The 19302-nt window shown below is 42.1% G+C and overlaps 1 protein-coding gene across 2 annotated transcripts; it reads right to left on the minus strand.

Annotated features, from left to right (window-relative positions):
- Positions 1-547: 547 nt before the first annotated feature.
- Positions 548-19223, minus strand: shisa8b (shisa family member 8b). 2 transcript variants are annotated; one of them, XM_077625911.1, is made up of 5 exons: positions 18224-19223; positions 10872-11593; positions 7999-8123; positions 2513-2626; positions 548-1771 (listed from the first exon to the last, which is right to left on the minus strand). In XM_077625911.1, exons 1-5 carry the CDS (start codon positions 18224-18226, stop codon positions 1236-1238), a joined length of 1500 nt encoding a protein of 499 aa, XP_077482037.1. In that variant the 5' UTR covers positions 18227-19223; the 3' UTR covers positions 548-1235. The 2 variants fall into 2 exon arrangements, with proteins under 2 accessions (XP_077482037.1, XP_077482038.1); XM_077625912.1 differs by lacking the exon at positions 18224-19223 and adding an exon at positions 12572-12903.
- Positions 19224-19302: the final 79 nt, after the last annotated feature.

The raw sequence follows: 19302 nt of genomic DNA on the forward strand, positions 1-19302 counted from the left end.
CTTTGTGTGCTTGGCCCGATGCCACCAAAAGGCAAACATTTCAGGGCCGAGCCGGGACGGATGGGAGAGTTCCGGGGTCGAGCTCAAGGTATACGGACGGGGAAGTCGTACTAGGGGTAGACAAATAGAGGAAAAGTACGGCGCCATTTTTCGGGGTCGCGGACAATAGGCTCAGTGAGGCATTGACAAACTGCTTACATATTGTATTTTTGATAGTGGCCTACTTCTAGGATGTTTTTAGGCTCGGGGGGGGGTGTTCAAATGGTTGCGTAATCGGTCATTTAAGTCAACGTTTGCAACTACAAACATTCACTCGTTCACCGCCATTGACAAAGTGGACGTCTCGTCTCACCTCATTTTAAGAACCGCTTTGTCCTCAATTAGGTCGTGGGGGGTGCTGGAGCCAATCCCAGCTGTCTGCCAGAGGTGGGGGATACCCTGAATGGGTGGCCAGCCAATCACAGGGCACAAGGAGACAAACAACCAATCATAGCTAGGAGCAATTTAGAGTGTCCAATCAGCCTGCCATGCATTTTTTGGGGGGGGGGGAATGTGGGAGGAAACCGGAGTACCCGGAGAAAACCCACGCAGGCCCAGGGAGAACAAACTCCACACAGGTGGGATGTGACCTGGATTTGAACCCGGGGCCCCAGAGTTGCGAGGCCGACGCGCTAACCACTCCAAAGTGGACGTTAAAATGCGTATTAACATTTTTTTCTTGTAAACATTACTGTGAGAATGTTTGACAGTTTTTTTGGGGGGGGACGGGCAGGATTCCACCCATAGGATACACGAATCAGTATTGATCGTAATGGGAGAGTACAAATACAAAATGTGCAGATGGTTGGCGTTTTGGGAGCTAGCATCGAAGCATCGGTCGCCCTCCTCAAGATGGCCGCCAGCTAGGGACACTGCCATAATGGTCAATGGTCCTTTCTGCTGTTAATTGAAATGAGTTGATTGTGAGCAGACGTCCAATTCGTTGAAATCAGCTGGAAGTCAGCCAAAATCAACATGACGGGATTTGGAATTGAGCCCAAATCTATTGATTCCACATCCTACGCACGAGACGCTTCATTAGACGGCGGTCTAAAGGATCCCAAGCGTTTGTCCGTCAACTTTCCTCCATTTCTGTCCAACTTATTCGTCCTCCCGAATTCGTAATTTGATACCCCTTTTCAGGTGGCGTCCCACCGAACCAAAAAGTGCGGCGTTTTCCCGGCGCCGAGCCGCTCTTAGACCGTCACCTCCGTGGAACTGTGGGTGGTGTAGTTCTTGGGCCTGACCTGCTGGTAGTACCTGGCCGGGGGAGGATGTTGCGGGTGGAAATGTGGGCCGTGGCCCGGCGCGTACCCCCCGCCGCAAGGCGGCCCGAAAAGATCCGGCACGTTGTCGGTGCTCCGTTGCCGGCGGGCCGAGTACACGTGTCTCCGGTGGGAGGCGTGCGCCGACCCGCAGCCCGGGGCCGAGCTCTGCCTCTGGACGTGGCGAGACGGCGGCTCGCGGGCGCGGGAGGCCGAGAGCGCCGGCTCGGGGGGGATGGAGATGGAGAGGGGAGAACGCGGGTCGGGGGGGATGGAGATGGAAAGGGGAGAACGCGGGTCAAGGGACCGCGACGGGACCTGCTGCCGGTGCATGTAGGACTTCTCCTTGGGAGGGACCGGAACCGGAGCCGGCGCCGGGACCGGTACGGGCGGAAAGCCGGCCGTCCGGTACTGAGCAAAGTCCATGACGGGGAAGCTCTTGTAGTAGCTGTGAGATGCGCCGTCCGCTGTGGAGGACAAAGAAGACCCGCATCGTCTGACGCGCTTACCAATAACCAATCTCCAATGAAAACTGGGGTGGTATTTAATAATTGGATTTGAAATAAAACACACCCTAGTGGAAGTAAATTGGAATTCGTGCCAGACATCCAAATAAATCATACGATCACATATATGCCAGCCCTCCCATTTCAAATGGGTTGGACGCCTCAACACCGTCTACGCAAATGATGACTGCAGGTACGCCATCATTTACTCATAAATTTTCTTTTCACGTATTGTTTACAAAAATGCGGCAGTATTTTACGGTATTGTCCGATAGCACAAAAAATGTACTTGTGAAACGATATATTAGATTTTATTCATTGAAATATGGAGAGAAACTAAAGAGATGGCCTGAAAAAGGGCATTTGTGCGTTATTGTGGATGATAAAGGTTAATAAAATCCGTCTTGTCCAGCGCCTATTTGATTCTGGTTTGCGTCCAATGACAAGCCCGAGGCCGGACGGATTTCTACGTCCTGAGGAGAACACGTTGTTGCCTGGGTGACCTTTAACACCCGGCAAAAAGCCTCAAGCTTGTTTTTGAAGGTGGCGTAGCATTACTGCGCTATCATACCTGGAGTCGAAAAGAGAACGCAACAATCCTTCGCTAACCGTACCGACGCCGTTCCCGTCAAGTGTTGCTTTGCGTTTTTTGGGTTTGAAAAAAAAATGGACAGCCTCGCTTGCCCGCGTCGTGTGACTTACCCACGGCTTTCAGCGAGGTGTACTTGTTGAGTCCCACGGCGCTATGGTGGCTGTGCGAGTGAGGAAGGCTCGGTCCGAACTGCCCGTGCGCCGAGTTATTCAGGTGGTACTGTTCTGTTGGAACACGGGAAAATGCGGTCAGACGACGGGGAAAGAATAGCACATGTGATTTGATTTCGCAGGCTTGCCATTACCAGAAGAGTTACCATATTTTTCCTCGCATATAAGCCGTATTTGTAACTAAAAAAATGACTCGTACGGCTTACGCAGGCACAAGACTTGCTATACTCTTTCACCAGAAGAAAGTAGCAAAGTAACATGTATTATTTGTGGGTTATTTTCTGTTTTGCAGTAAGAAAACAACCATTACTAGATGAATTCATTCATTATGATAGGTTTAGTATATTTGGATTCATACAGGATCTCATAAATAGTATGTGCGATGATTTTTCTTGAGATTTTCCTTTCAAAGTGACACATTTGTGCTCACTATTAAAACCATGAATATGGAGGTGAAAATTGGGAATCAGCGGGCGGCTTATACGCGAGAAATTGTCAAATTCAACCATTTTAAGGCCATTTTAAGGGTGCGGCTTATACGCGGGGTGGCTTTTACGCGAGAAGTTTGGATTGGATTGGATTGGATAACTTTATTCATCCCGTATTCGGGAAATTTTGTTGTCACAGTAGCAAGAGGGTGAGGATGCAGGAATAGGAAAGGCATTTTAGACATAAATAGATAGGTAAAAGTAAGTTAATAAATAAATACATGAATAAGTTGTCAAATTCAACCATTTTAAAGCAATTTTAAGGGTGTGGCTTATACGCGGGGCGGCTTATACGCGAGTAAACACGGTAAGACGGCACCATCGGCGCTGAGAAAAGTTTCAACGCCAAACACTCCGGCCGAGCAGATTCGTTCCTCAGATAAAAGACATGAATTCCCGGCCTCTGCCGACCTGTCGTGTCCGTGCCAAATGAAGCGAGGTTAATGAGGAACGGAGCAAAGTGGGAGAGGGAAGGCTAGGCTATTAGCGTTAACAAAATCCACCGATGCAAATGATGTACTCGACGTCGGCCTCGGGGAAGCAGGCGGGCTTTTAACTTGTTTTTTTTAGAGGGGGGGGGCGGAGCAACAATGAAATCAGAGGCATTTAAAACGACGACGCCCGTCCCTTAAACGCATCCAATTTGACTCGCATACGTTTGATTTAACGGTACGGCCGGCTTTCCCACACGCCAGTCAAGTCTATCCGTGCTGGGTCGCCGCGTGCGAGGGAGGCCAATCATCTCATGGCTCCGATGGCCGCCGGCGAAACACGATACGCGGCCCGAGTTGGGAATGCTAATCGCTGGCGGTTTTGGCGGGTGAAAAGAGAGCGGCCTTTGGAGGAAGGCAGGATGTTCTCGCAAATAAATTGGAGAGACGCGGAGAGATGTCACGGTTTGGTCTTCGTTCGCCTGGACTTTTGTCAAACCAACGGGCGGACTGGCGGCCAGCTCGCCATCCCATTGTGGCTGCTCACCACCGTGAAGGAATTCTAAAAAAGAGCGGCACGTTCCTTTAATAATGCGTTACGAAACGTACGCTAAGAGAGTTTTGAGTGCCAGGGGGAGAGCCAAAAGAAAGGAGGGTTTTGTTTGGATGAAATATGCAACTTGCTACTTAAGTGCATACATAGTCCAAACGCACAAGGAAAAAAACACACATGGAAATTGCTACAATGTGAACGGCAATTGAAAAGAGCTTTGGAAAAGAATGAACGCGTGAATGCAAATTGGCCGAAACGAAAGGGTAAATAGCTGCAATATAAATGGAATTTGGGGCGAAAAATGGCAAATGACCGCAACACGAATGCAAATTTGCCAAAACAAAAATGCCAATTTGTCCTAAAGACAATTGGAAATTTGCCAAAACAAAAATGCCAATTTGTCCAAAGCACAATTGTAAATGCTTCCAAAACTCAAATGCAAATGCTTCCAAAACTCAAATGCAAATGTGTCCAAAACGCAAAAGCAAATGTGTCCAAAACGTAAATGCAAATTTGTCCAAAACGTACATGCAAATTTGTCCAAAACATAAATGCAAATGTGTCCAAAAACACAAATGCAAATTTGTCCAAAAACACAAATGCCAATTTGTGTCCAAAGCACAAATGCCAATTTGTGTCCAAAGCGCAAATGCCAATTTGTCCAAAACGCACATGCAAATTTGTCCAAAACGAAAATGCAAATGTGTCCAAAAAGTAAATGCAAATGTGTCCAAAACGTAAATGCAAAGTTGTCCAAAATGTAAATGCAAATGTGTCCAAAACGCAAATGCAAATTTGTCCAAAACGCAAATGCCAATTTGTCCAAAAACACAAATGCCAATTTTTGTCCAAAACACAAATGCAAATTTGTCCAAAACACAACAGCAAATAGCCGCAAAATAAATGTAATTCTTGCCGGCCTTGTGGAAATTTGCATTGCAAGCGGTTTGGACTAAGCAGTTTGCCTGAAACTTCCAAGCCAGAATTTGAATTTCAATACGGCCTGAGAGGAAACTTTGCATTTTTTAAGGCCAGTGAGTCACAAACACTTGACGTAAAAACCAGGTTGCAGATCCCCGTCGGCCTCATTCCTTTCCGAGACCTAATTTTCCCATTTCCGACCTCGCCGCGTCGAGCGACCGCACGTTTGCAATCGCGTCCAAATTCGCCGACCGGGTCCAAATTGGCCGACAGGTGAAATGTACGCTTCCCTGATTTTTTTTTGTCACGTCGCTTCTGCGGTCGCCCTCGTTAAATAGGTCATCTTTATAAAATGGATTTATTTATTTTTTATTTTCCCGCTTGCAGCTTTCTTTGCGCCATGAGTCATGTTTGCTAGAGAATTTGGGAGCACGTTTTGGCTTCAACGTTGCTAAGCTGCTAATAGCTCAGGGGAACTTCCACAACTTTAAGGGGCTGTCAGGCTTTTTTTTCTTCCAATTTTCTTCTTGTGACAGTCGCAGACAGAATCGCAGCAGAGCTTTTATCACTTGCGGCTGTCGCTCATCAGATTAAAAACGCTTAATTAGCCTACACACGTGTGTCTAATCATGGGGACTATTTTTTTCTAGCCACATCGGACCTCTGTTTGCTATCCCACTCTGGAAAAATCAATGTTATTCAGCTGTTTGCAGTCCATGCAATCTATTCAATGTTCCATTTTGTCTCATGGCTCCATTTCTATTTACATGGGGAGCGGAAAGCACAACTCGGACCAATTAACACACTATAAAGTGCCGTTAACTTAAGAAACTATGAAGTGTTGTTAATATCTTCATAAGGGAACATTTTTTCGCGGATCCTCAATGACATGTGTGTCAAAGTGGCGGCCCGGGGGCCAAATCTGGCCCGCCGCATTATTTTGTGTGGCCCGGGAAAGTAAATGATGAGTGCCGACTTTCTGTTTTAGGATCAAATTCAAATGAAGAGTATAGATGTATATTCAATTTCCTGATTTTCCCCCTTTTAAATCGATATTTGTTATTTTTTAATCATTTTTTCTTTGTTTTTAGTTCAAAAATCATTTTGTAAAATATAAAAAAGCTAAAATAAACATTGTTTTAGATCTATAAAAAACTGAATTTTCAGGGCTTTTAATGTAGTTCTTTTAATCCATTTATAAAAAAAATCTAAATATAATATCTAAAATGGTCCGGCCCACGTGAAATCAAGTTGAGGTTAAATCGGCCCGCGAACCAACCCGAGTCTGACACCCTTGCTCAATGACATCACGGATAATAAAAACAGGAGTAAAGCAAGAAAAACTTGGACTTTATACTACACAGCGCAATAGCAAGTGGCATTTACCGGACCTCATTCAAATGAATACGGGCAAGTCGACGTACAAAATAGCACAGAGGGGTCTAGACCGCTTAATGTAGACCAGACATGGCTGCGATAAACGAAAAAAAAATGCAAAGAGAGGTCACCACTATTTTAAAAAAAAAAGTTTTTTTTTTTTTAAACTTCTAGTAGAAAGCGGAGGACAGGGGAGTGGCTTCCGCTTGCGAGTTCCGGCGTGGATTTTCACATTTTTATGAACTTACCCAAAAAATAATATAAGTAATTAGTAAAAAAAAAATCCCACAGAAAAAAAACGCAATGTAGTGAAGCCGCGTTATTCGAGGGATTACTGTAGTCAATAGAAAAGCGTGTCGTCATACGGGGGCGATTCTAATCTCGAATTATTTATTATTTGGATTTAGGTTAACCAGGACTAGACAAACCAATTCATTTTGACAGGGAGAGTGCAACATTTTTTAAACTAATCACCGCTAAACATCCAAAATGTTCCAAAAACTCCCCAAAAAGATGTTTACAAAATATCCCATTCATTTCCTATTGCAAAAACCGACATAGAAAATATTCAATTGGAAAATATTGGTAACTGGTTAGACAGTCACATTATTTGAAAATCTATTTTTTGGGCGGATAAGCTATTGGGATACAAAACATTGCGATGGATATTTTTGTCTAGTTTAGTCTGCGCTTTTGCCACGACCTTGATTTCAATATCAGGCGTAAGGATGGATGACATGTGTGACGAGAAGGTAACCAGAGTAAAAAAAAAGCCTCTGGGAATAACTAGAGTGACAGACTTTGTGTGTGTATATGTGTGTGTATGTGTGTGTGTGTGTGTGTGTGTGTGTCAATATTTGAAGCACATGTGTTATGTAGCTGAGAGGAATAAAAATATCATTGGCTCCTTTCATGCACCGAATAATACATTGATTGACACTTCCCGTGATGTACGCAAATCAAGTGGAGCAAACTTACGTATGATTTTGAGGATTACTGACACTAACGGCTTTATTTTGCAGATTTATATTGAATCTTTTATTGTCATCATACAAGTAGGATTTAAAGTTTATTATAGTATATAATGTATAGTATATACTTCTCAATTTGTTTATATAATCATTGTAATTGCCGGCGCTATTCCATTAAAAGCGGACAGTCAAAAATGCGGCTTTTTGTTTTTAATTGTGCTTTCCAAATTTTGAGATTTAATGTCATTTTTAAATTGCTAAAGTTTTAATTTTTTTTTTTAAATTAATTTTTCTTTTAATTTGCTAAAGTTCAATTTTTTTTGTATTTTTTTTAATTTTTCTTTTAATTTGCTAAAGTGTTAAGAAAAACCTTCTAATGTCCAGAGATGAAATAAACAAGTTATTTGATTTCATATGGGTTAACTGCATTTTATATACAAATAATGAATCTTTATGGGAATATTTGATTTTTTAGGTGAGCAATTCAAAATATTTAAAAAAAAAAAATCTTGATTTAAAACACACACGTCACATTTGGAGAGCGTTTGACTCAAAGAAAAGTGTGATTTCTTTTTTTAGATGACCTTTGTGGTGATGTGGCGGCATCGAACAAAGATTTTGGAGACATTTTAAGCATGCTTAACGCTGTTGTTGCTATCTTTTTATCCCCTTTTTTTGGACTCACCGCTCCGGCTGCGTTGCATCCTTGACGAGACGCCGTTAGCTCGACCTCTGCCGGGCGAGCGGCCCTCCACGTTCTCCACCGGGATCAATTCTCCTCCCTGTTGCTTCAGCAGGTCCGTCAGGGTCCTGTTCGGTTGGAAAAACCGTATTTGTCAACAAAGCAAGCCACGTATTACCAAGCAAGTGACCGATACAATCATAGAATACATTTTGTGACTTAAACCAGTGGTTGCGTTGCTTTGTGACGCAAATAAATACAAATTAGGAAGAAAAAAAAAAGCATCCCATTTGCAAGAGTCACGTCTTGTCTCGCTCGCCCGAGGCCGAAAATCCAGTTGCGCTTGACTGGCGGCTTGTTTTGCTGTACGACATATGGACAAGGTTTCCCGCAATATGGCCATTTTGGATGGAGACTTGAGCGGAGGGTCGGTTTTTGCCATTGGCAATGTGGGCGACCGCCCGGGGCACCATCTACGTAGGGCACAGGTGTCAAAGTGGCGGCCCGGGGGCCAAATCTGGCCCATCGCATCATTTTGTGTGGCCCGGGAAAGTAAATCATCAGTGCCGACTTTCTGTTTTAGTATGAAATTAAAATGGAGAGTATAGATGTATATTCAATTTCCTGATTTTTTTCCTCCTTTTAAATCGATAATTGCAATTTTTTAATCATTTTTTCTGTGTTTTTAGTTCAAAAATCATTTTGTAAAATCTCAAAATATATATAAAAAAGGTCAAATAAACATTGTTTTAGATCTATAAAAAAACCTGAATATTCAGGGCTTTTAATCCATTTATTAAAAAACACAATCAAAATATATCTAAAATGGTCCGGCCCACATGAAATCGAGTTGACGTTAAAGCGGCCCGCGAACCAACCCGAGTCTGACACCCTTGCCTTAAATCACATGTGTCAAAGTGGCGGCCCAGGGGCCAAATCTGGCCCGCCGCATTATTTTGTGTGGCCCGAGAAAGTAAATGATGAGTGCCGACTTTCTGTTTTAGGATCAAATTCAAATGAAGAGTATAGATGTGTATTAAATTTCCCGATTTCCCCCCCTTTTAAATCAATAATTGTCCTTTCTTAATCAATTTTTTCTGCGTTTTTAGTTCAAAAATCATTTTGTAAAATCTAAAAATATATTTAAAAAAGCTAAAATAAACATTGTTTTAGATCTATAAAAAACTGAATATTCAGGGCTTTTAATCAAGTTCATTTAATCCATTTATAAAAAAAATATCTAAATATTATATCTAAAATGGTCCACATGAAATCGAGTTGACGTTAAAGCGGCCCGCGAACCAACCCGAGTCTGACAGCCTTGTGTAAAGGGGTGCATGAGAGCATTCCACTCAGCCTGAAGTGTGGGATGGTCACTGGTCCTTTTTAAGCCAGTAAAATGGATCTCTCAGACTTGAAAGTCCAAGCGACGGCGCTCCGTCGGTGCAATAATCCACTTGGAGCGGCCATCTTGGCCAAATTTTATCTGACAGCGTGAGGTTTATCGGGAAAGTCGACTCTCCGAGATAATCCTCCCGCGAAAACACAAAAGGGAGCCTGAGGAGCGTTTCCGTTTCACAGTCCCGTTCGAAGCAGATTTATCTGCCAGACTGAAAATAAGAGCCATTTCAAACGCAAATTCGTTAGCTCGGAGTCAAAGAGCGCAGATAAAAAGTCCGCAGATCCTTTCAACTGAAAAAAAAAAACGGCTTCACCTTTTAAAGGAACGCTCACTTGATAAAAGTACTTAGCATGTTCCACTGGCTATCTTTCGTTTGTGGGTTTTCTTTTGCAAAACGTTTGGAATGTAGAAATCGCCTGACGTGATTTGGGGGGGGGGAAGAGGATCCCACTTTCCAACCGAAAGACTCCGCCCATAGACTCGGGTTGGTTCGCGGGCGGCATTAACGTCAACGCCATTTCATCTCGGTCGGACCATTTTAGATAAAATATTTAGATTTTTTTGGAATTGGATTAAAAGAACTGGATCAAAAGCCCTAAATAGTCCGTTTTGATATATCTAAAGCAGGGGTAGGGAACCTATGGCTCGGGAGCCATATGTGGCTCTTTCCATGGATACATATGGCTCTCCAGTAACCTGTGAGGGTCACTGGGGCGTCGACACTACCTGTACCCCTATTTTAATCATAATTGTGTTTTTTATGACTCTTCTGCATGCATGATATCATTGATACTGATTTTGTAAGCCACCACATAACAATGTTGAGAAAAGAAATCTTTTTGTACGTTAAAAGTGATGAAATGACAAAAAAAAATCAAAATTACACTTTCATATATTTTTACTTTTCAATTCCGAGAATGGCTCTCGAGAAATAAGATTAGAAAATATGAATTGTTTATGGCTCTCTCTGTCATAAAGGTTCCCGAGCCCTGATCTAACCGCAATGTTTATTTGAGCTCTTTTTTCTTAGTAAGGGAAATTTTCTTTTAATCATTTTTTTTCATTTGAAATGGAAACAAAATATTTTTTTTAAATGATGTTCAATAATAAAGTGGAAAATGGAAAATATTTATATAATTATTTTTAGATTTTACAAAATGATTTTTTAACTAAAAACTGAAAAAAAAGATTCAAAAAATGACAATTATTGATTTAAAAGGGGAAAAATAAGGAAATATAATATACATCTATATCTATCATTTGAATTTGATCCTAAAACAGAAAGTCAGCACTCATGATTTAATTTCTCGGGCCGCACAAAATGATGCGGTGGGCCAGATTTGGCCCCCGGGCTGGAACTTTGACACCAGTGCCCTAAGGGGATAAGCGGTTTTGAAAATCCAGGACATTTTGGAAAGTCGTGGAACAGTTTGGAGACCCCTGGAATTCCTACTTTGTAAATCACGCGTCCTACCTGGAGCTGATGTCGGCGTGGGCGGCGGCAGCGGTGATGGCCCCGCCTCCTCCTCCTCCGACCCCGCGACTCTTCTCCAGGGCCAGCTTGGCGAAAATGCCCACCAGGACCATGACGGCCACCACGCCGCAGATGATGTAGACGATGAGGTGGGTGCGGTCGCGCTCGTGGTCCTCCTGGCCCTCGGTGACGGCGGCCACGGGCTTGCCGGTGTTGGCCCAGATGGGCGTGTCGTAGTTGGAGCAGATGCGCTGGTCCAGACGCTGCTGGCGGAACTGGCAGCAGAAGCGGTAGAAGCAGGTGCCGCAGCAGTACAGGAAGACGCCGGCGTTGCAGTTGAAGGGCGGGTCCCACTGGCCCATCACGTCGTAGTAGCCCTGGCAACGCGTCCCGCCCGAGGGGGGGCCGTCCTCGTCGTCCGGGTCGCCGCCGCCGCCGGAGGGCGTGGACAGGCCCGCGTCCCGGAACGGGTTGGTGGTGACCTCCGCGTCCTCGCCCGGGCTCGTCTCGTTGACCGACGGGAACGCCGCCGCCGCCAGGGCCACGCCGGTGACGCCGTCGCCGACGTCGTCTTGAGCCGAGGCCGTCCGAACCAACGGGCAAGACAGGAAGAAGAGGAGGAAAGCGGGACGGACCGCCGCCATGCTTGCCGCGGGGGCCCCCTCGCTTCGGCGTCTAGAAGGGGGCGGGGCACGGGAGAGAGTTCCGTTACGGTCCGGCGGCTGAAAAAGACAAAATGAGGGAAATAAGTCACCCGCACAAACGCCCTCAAATGCCACTCCGGCCAATCAAAATGCTCGTGATGTAAAGTACAGGTTATCACAGACATGCGCATTTGCTGCCGCCCTCCCACTACAAACGGATTGGACGTCTACTCGAGATCAAGCCGTTCGCATCCTTTCGGGAAGTCCTTTTTTAGCTAAAGCTAGAAATGTACATTTTGCTTCCATACCTGTCAACCTCTGCCGATAACTGCCCTTATAAATGATTATGATTCCCCTTACAAACCTCCCCAAAAACCTTCCAAACACCGTACGACTCGTCGTACGGTGTTTGGAAGGTTTTTGGGGAGGTTTGTAAGGGGAATCATAATCATTTATAAGGGCAGTTATCGGCAGAGGTTGACAGGTATGTGCTTCCTATGCATTTTTGTACGAGATATTGGAATGGAGTGCAACACGAGTTATCTTCTTGTCCATCTTATCTTATCTTATCTTATCTCAAGTCATGTTAAGAACGGCTGAAATCTGCGGCGACGTCGAGGCGACGCGTTTTGAGGATGTCAAATAGCATCAAGCTAAAAGAGGGAGGGAGTAACAGAGTGAAGTGACAAACAAAAACAAGGACAAATTCAGATTCAAGTCTGTCTTTGACGGTGATGAACATTCAAACGCGTTACATGACGATCAACGACAACCCGTGAAAAGTCATATTTTGTCTTTTTAATCATTTGGCGGCTTGCATTTGTTTTTCCTGGCTTTTGTGAGGAAAAAAATCAGATGCTAACGGGCGCCGACTTATTCTACTCCGACGTAGCATAACATTTGTTCTGGCTTTCCGCTCAATTATTGGAACAAACTGCCCCCAAAAAGACGACTTTTGTTTTTCCACGCTTCCTCGTACATTCCCTGACTTGTGCGGGTGCGACTCGTCATCTGAAAACGCGGGTATACTTTCCCCGGAAAAAAAACAAGGCTCACCTTTCAAATAGCAACGGTCAGCGGTGCCTTTTTCGATGGACGCAACAATGCGGAACGCCAACGTTCTCGTCCGTGTGTGCCGCGCGAGGAAAAGTCCAAAAGCAAACCCCCTAGAAAGCGGAGCAAACTTTCCCGAGCGGCATCTCGGCGTCCCTCCCCCACGAGTTATTTTCTTCTTTTCACGTCTTCTCCATCGCGAGGAAGCACGCCGACCTCGTCTTCTTTTTTCGGGTTGGAAATCAACTCCCTGTTTTTTGCCTCTGCTCCCGCGCGGTCCAGTGGCATCGTCCGCGAAACGTGGGTGTGCGAGCATGGGTGTGTGGGTGTGCGAGCATGGGTGTGTGTATATGTATGTGTGTGTGTGTGATGGAAGCCCCTCTGTTTCCCTCTCATCAGGACCACGGCGCGGAGGGAGGAGAGAGCGTGCGCATTTGAAATTTTTTTTTTGCTATCTTACCCTATTTCGAATGACTACGTTAAAAATTGACCAAAAAATATACTAAATTAATCAATATCACGCAGAAATGTGTTATGGTTAAAATGGAACAACAAAACAATCTGTAGAAATCTGTTGAAAAAAATGTTGCTATTTTACCTTATTTCGAATGACTATGTTCAAATTGAGCAATAAATATACTAAATTAATAAATATCATGCAGAAATGTGTTGTTGTTATGGTTAAAATGGAACAACAAAACAATCTGTAGACATCTGTAGAAAGAAAATGTTGCTATTTTACCTTATTTCGAATGACTACGTTCAAATTGACCAATAAATATACTAAATCAATAAATATTATGTAGAAACATGTTGTTATTATGGTCAAAATGGAACAACAAAACAATCTGTAGCTTGTTTAAGTTGCAAAAATGGCAATAAAATGGCATAACTGCACTTTTAAAGTAGCTAAGTATAGTCCTTTTATAATAAATCAGACTCAAACTCAAGTGGAAATTTGGCAAATTACCATTTATTTGTAAATTAAGGATTTTTAAAATATAGAACAGGGTTCTCAAACTAGAAAAAAATAATTTAAACAGAAATGACTAGAAAAGAATATAAAACAAAAACATGAAGAATAAAAAAAAACAGAAATCCTTCAAAATAAAATAAAGATTTTGTCATTAAATGAAAAAAATCAATACAAATAAATCTATTTTGCTCTGGGAATTGATTTTGCTTTGGTGTAACGTTGTCTGCCATTGACGGCAATGGAGGTCCAATCCGGAATGAAAACGTAACAGAAAATCCCCCTGAATTTCTCCTCAAATGGCATTTTGAAGGCGTTGACCTCCATTTTGTTTGGACGCTGGGCGGACGCTCAACATCTGCCGCGGTCGCCGTTGCTCCTGCTCATCATCTTCTTATCGCTACGCCCGTCCCCGTCCGTCTGTTTTTTGCTTTTCATGCTTGCATTCCCTCACACGCTCTCACACACACACTTTGTCGCCTCTTCTATCCATTGGCATCGTTCCTCGTAATTCCTCGTGGTCCCGGAGGTCCCGAATCTGGAATCCGGGCGTCGCAGGTGTCGGATCCGAAGCGGTCAAAGCCAGTCACGTCGCAGCTTGTCGTCTTGCTTGCCAACTTGGATGGAAGATCTTTTTTTTTCTTCTTTTTTTTCTTTTTTCTCCCTCCCTAAAAAGTCAAGCGGACATTTCTCCAGAAATTCTAAGCCAGATTGACAAGGGCCTTTTTTCTTTTTGCCCGGCTTTCCGCTAATCGCTTCTCCGGAAATCCCTCCGCTCGCTGTCGTCGTGACTTCCAGCGTCGTCAATGGCAGCCCACGTGGAAAAGAAAAGAAAGCGAGCCGGGAGAAGGTCAACGAATCCAATGACGGGAAGCCCATCGATCGGCAAACATCGGGCGATCGATCGGCGGCAATTGGGCGGGAGGCCCGGTTATTAAATACCGCCAAAAGATGTTTTGATTTATGAGCCCGATGGCAAAATGGATCGCAAAACGGTGCTTTTCCAAATGATCTTTCTTCACATGAGCTTTTTTTGGCTAATGAAGTCTAAAGTCAATCTCTTATTTATTTATTTATTAATTAATGTATTTATATACTTATTTATTGAAGTATTTATATATTTATTCATATTTATTAATATATGTATTCATTTAATTAATCAATTAATTCAATTGATTTATATATTTATTTATTAATGTATTTACATACTTATTTATTTAAGTATTTATATATTTATTTATTAATGTATTTATATATTTATTTATATATTTTTTCATATATTTATTTATATATTTTCATATATTTATTTATATATTTATTCATTTAATTAACTAATTCAATTTATTTATTTATTAATGTATTTATATACTTATTTATTGAATTCTTTATATATTTATTAATGTATTTATATATTCATTCATATATTTATTTATATATTTATTCATTTAATTGATTAATTCAATTTATTTATTTATTAATGTATTTATATACTTATTTATTGAAGTATTTATATATTTATTTATTAATGTATTTATATATTTGTTCATATATTTATTTACATATATATTCATTTAATTAATTAATTAATTCAATGTATTTAATTTATGTATTTATTTAATCACTTTAATTTATATATTTATTTAATTAATTAATGTAATTAATTTATATATTTATTTAATTGTTAATTTATTTTTTAACTTATTTATTACCTATTTATTGATGTTTAAAATGTCTTTTTCAGTGTCTGTATTCTCACCCTCTTGCTACTGCGACAATGACATTTCCCGAATATGGGATGAATAAAGCGATCCAATCTAATCTAATCTAATCTAATCTAATCGAATGAACGTTGTTCAGTTAGGCAGTGCTTAAACTACATTCCCAAAAGGTTTGCGTGCATACGAGCGTGCACGATTGAATTATTGACCCGCATTTTAATCCCAAATCGTCAGGGAAGTGGAAAACGACGGGCGCAAATTAAATTCCGTCACACAGGTTTGGATGAGATTTACTCGCGCCATCCGAAAAATATTAGCGCCAATGCCACGTCCGAGTGACCTCACGTGCCGTTTATCTCCATTCGTCAATGTCTGTTCCTTCGCTGGCCTTCGTTTAGCATTGAGAGAAACAAATACATTTTGCGTAGATGTAAAAAAAATAAATCAATAAAGTCGGTAGCGGCCCTGCACTCGCTAGGCTCGGCCAATTAGAAAAGCAAAGACAAAAGAGGTCAGGCGTGTCCGCGGGCCAGAATTAACAGCGAGCTCATTTGCAAACATCACTCAGACAATGTCAATGTTGGCCATTGAAGTTTACGCCGGGTCATCTGCTCACAAACATTTCGCTTTTTGTTCGCTTTAGCTTTTTTTCTCGATAGCGATAGCGCCTTTCTTCCAGTGCTAAACGACGGCGTATTCACCAATGTTATATTTTTGAACTCAATGACAGCCATTGACAGAAGGAAATTGTTCAATTGAATGGAGAGGGATAGTAATAAGGCAGTTGAATATGGTACAAGGTTGATTGGTCACCGGTCTTTTGGTCGCCGGACGTTTGGTCACCCAGAAGGTTATTGATAATTACCATTTAAATGGTTGCTCAAATTCCCTAAATACAAACTGCGAATAACTATTTAGTCATACTTGATGCCCTAGTAATTATTAGGCTAAAGAAAAGCTGCAAATTTCCCGGACTTTTATTGGAGAACTTGTTAAGACCCTGACGGACGTCGCTTCTTAAAGGGACAGCGCGTGTATATACACACACGTCGGCTCAGTGAAACTGCTCATGGCCATTGTTGGCTTTTATTGGTGCATAGACTGTGTTGTTTTACCTTGTTTTGTCGCCGTTTTTTTGGTCGCCGGTCTTTTGGTCGCCCTGACCGCGACAACAGGCGACCAAAAGACCGCGACCAATCTACCGGCGACCAATCGCCTGGCAACCAATCGACCGGTGACCAATCGACCGGCGACCAATCGACCGCACACGGTTGAATATGATCAGTTACTCGTAATAAACTCATTCAAATGGACAGCAGAAGCACAAAAACGACCTGATTTTTCGGTTTATGCGTACTTGTCGGCCATCTTGGGTAGGGGCTGACCGCCGGTTAGATACCCCGTCTGAAAAAAAGTACACCTCGCCAAAGTCGTCGTTTCTTCGCACTGCCCGATGAGGTCATTTTTAAGTCCCGTTTGGAACCATAAATAGCAAAAGTCCACCCGTTGGAACGTCGGCTCCGATGAGATAAGTTTGGAATATTTACACAAACAGCGGGACGCCGTCGGCGGAATAACGTTTGGGCGCGTGCCCCCCCCCCGGAACTCCGTGTCACGGCTGACCTTTAACCAAATGAAAGGAGATGCAAATGCGGCGCTTTATTTAGGCGCACCACCAGTCATTTGCTCCTCTGGGCCTGTTTAGCTCACAATCCTTTTTTTCTCCAAGACACAATTGGAATCCATCTTTTTTCCACCTGTCCTCATTCTTTATTTATTCGAGCTCAAATCTCACAGACTATAAATTGCACTTTCTTTCCTAATGGTGGCGACTTGTTTATGGTTTTGTTTTGGTGACTGACCATTGACAGCCTGTTAGTTGTAGTAGCATGTCAGATTCAACTTTTTAACGGCAGACATTAAATCCATTGCATTGATTTAAATCCAGCAGATTTTTTTTAATTTTACAACTGTCGGCTGAAAGTTCAACGTGTCAACCTTTCTCTTATGAGATAAACTGGGGGTACGTGTTTATGAAACTAATGTATCATGGTTAAATCAGTGAACAAGGAAGTGAGCCGATGATGCTTCAGAAAGAAGAGTTTCTCTGGAAACTGCATTTTAATTTAATCTTAGCATTAGTCTTATCTTGTCCGTCACTTTAAATTCCAATTTTGGACCACGGCAAACTTTCAAAAAAGGTGAGCTTGGCATTCACGCTTCATATTTCGCAGTCAAATGATTCCACGGATGCTGATGGGCGCAAAAGGTCACTTTCCCTATTTAAATTTTGCACCACGCTCAATGTACTCTTCGAGATCTAGTTCCCATACGGTACAACTACATTTTCAACCAAATTAAAATCACGTGAATATATAAACAATATGAATTTAAAAAAGACATACCTTGAACAATGGTCATCCCACAAAATCAAACAGCATTTTTTTTTAAAAACACCTTTTTTTTGAATCCTACTTAGTACGTAAACTTAACATAATGCTATATAATTTATTTTTTATTAGATTAAATTAAATTATGTTTTTAGTAAAAAAATATTGCAGTAAGCATCAGGTACATATATGTTATATTTTTAAGCAAAACGACTGTATGGACATATAAAAAAGGGAACATGGCGCCCTCTGGTGGTGTTTTCCTGACTGCATACAACAGTTTGAGAAACCGACGCAACATTTGCACTCTTGCTAAGCGGGCCATATTTTCTCCCAGAAAAGCGAAATGTTAAATTAGATAACTCCGTGGAAAATATAAAATAATTAACTTGCATCAAGGAAGCTATCAGGTGAATTACAAATAGATTTGAGCTAAGAAAAGCTTCTTTCGTCTGCATTAAAAACACATTCAACAGGACAAGGCATCCATTTGACTCATTATCTCGTACAAAATGGCTTAATTAGCTCACTCTTCAAATAAATATCACATGATTATCGTTTTGATTTTACTCACCATCTCCTTGTCCGTCCACGCTTGTCGCTTCTTCTGCAGCAAAGACCCTTTCAAAAGATTTATAAATGACACATCAAAGTTCTAAAACTGCCTGAAATTGACGTCGAATACTTGGTATAAATGCTAAAACTTTAAAAGAGAGAGAATTCGTATTGTAGACAATGAAATAATTAGTAAGTAATTAAAGCCACTCTGAACAGCCTTGAAAAGTTCTTACTCGCTGAAGATTTTTTTGGCGAATTAGCGCTCTCCTGTGGCAACTTAAGGAATTGCAGGTCATTTTTTACCATTGATTTACCGAGATCTACTGGTATAAAGAGTATAGCAAGAAATTTCATTCTTTTTTTTATTAAAAAAAATTAAAGACAAGGCCCAAATGTCTCATCCTATTTCCCCAGCTGGCTAGCTCCACTAAACGACCAGCAAAGAAAAAAATAGCCATATGAACAATTGATATCATACACCCCATATACAGCAATAGTGGTCTACTATAGTACGCGGCCTCTAACGAGGCTCGAATGAAAAGGTTCATTTCAACGGCAACTGGCAACCCATGACGGTTGTGCGTGCGTGTTTAAGTTTCATTTTTTTGACTAGTGTGGGTGGGCTTCGGCTTGGTTGAGAGCACTCAACCAAAGGTCAAAGGCGGCGTGGCTTGACATTCATCAGCGGACCCCGACGCCTCCCATTCAACCCATTCGACGCAAGTGCAAAGTTAAGGAGGCCCTGGCGCACGCGCTTTGCACGCATTAGCGAGTACGACTTCTGATCATCCGTTTCCTTGAAATGACCGATTCCATTTTAAACATTCAGTGCTATTAGTGTTACGCCGATACCATTTTTAACTCCGATACAGATGATGATTATCGGCCGATTTCGATGATGTCACCCGAGCGACGTGCCGGTATCGGTGCAACGCTAATTGATATGCTATACGTGGGTTAATATTTAAAACCTGGCTGGAAGTGCGCAATAAAGCCAGTGATCAAGAGCTGCATGTGTGTGACTAGGATGTCCGTTTGGTATTTATTCAATATCCTTTGTATATTTAGCTTAGCTTCCATGACTATTTGCCTTTA

This window comes from Stigmatopora argus, chromosome 18 (genome assembly GCF_051989625.1).
Source record: "Stigmatopora argus isolate UIUO_Sarg chromosome 18, RoL_Sarg_1.0, whole genome shotgun sequence".
In the NCBI taxonomy this organism is placed as follows: domain Eukaryota; kingdom Metazoa; phylum Chordata; class Actinopteri; order Syngnathiformes; family Syngnathidae; genus Stigmatopora; species Stigmatopora argus.

Bases quoted from the DNA above. Each gene is read 5' to 3' on its own strand.
- shisa8b (XM_077625911.1), bottom strand. The intron at 8,124-10,871 runs GTAGGACGCGTG...CCAACCGAACAG, and splicing joins CACGCCGACATCAGCTCCAG to GACCCTGACGGACCTGCTGA. The intron at 2,627-7,998 runs GTGAGTCCAAAA...GTGTTCCAACAG, and splicing joins GATGCAACGCAGCCGGAGCG to AACAGTACCACCTGAATAAC.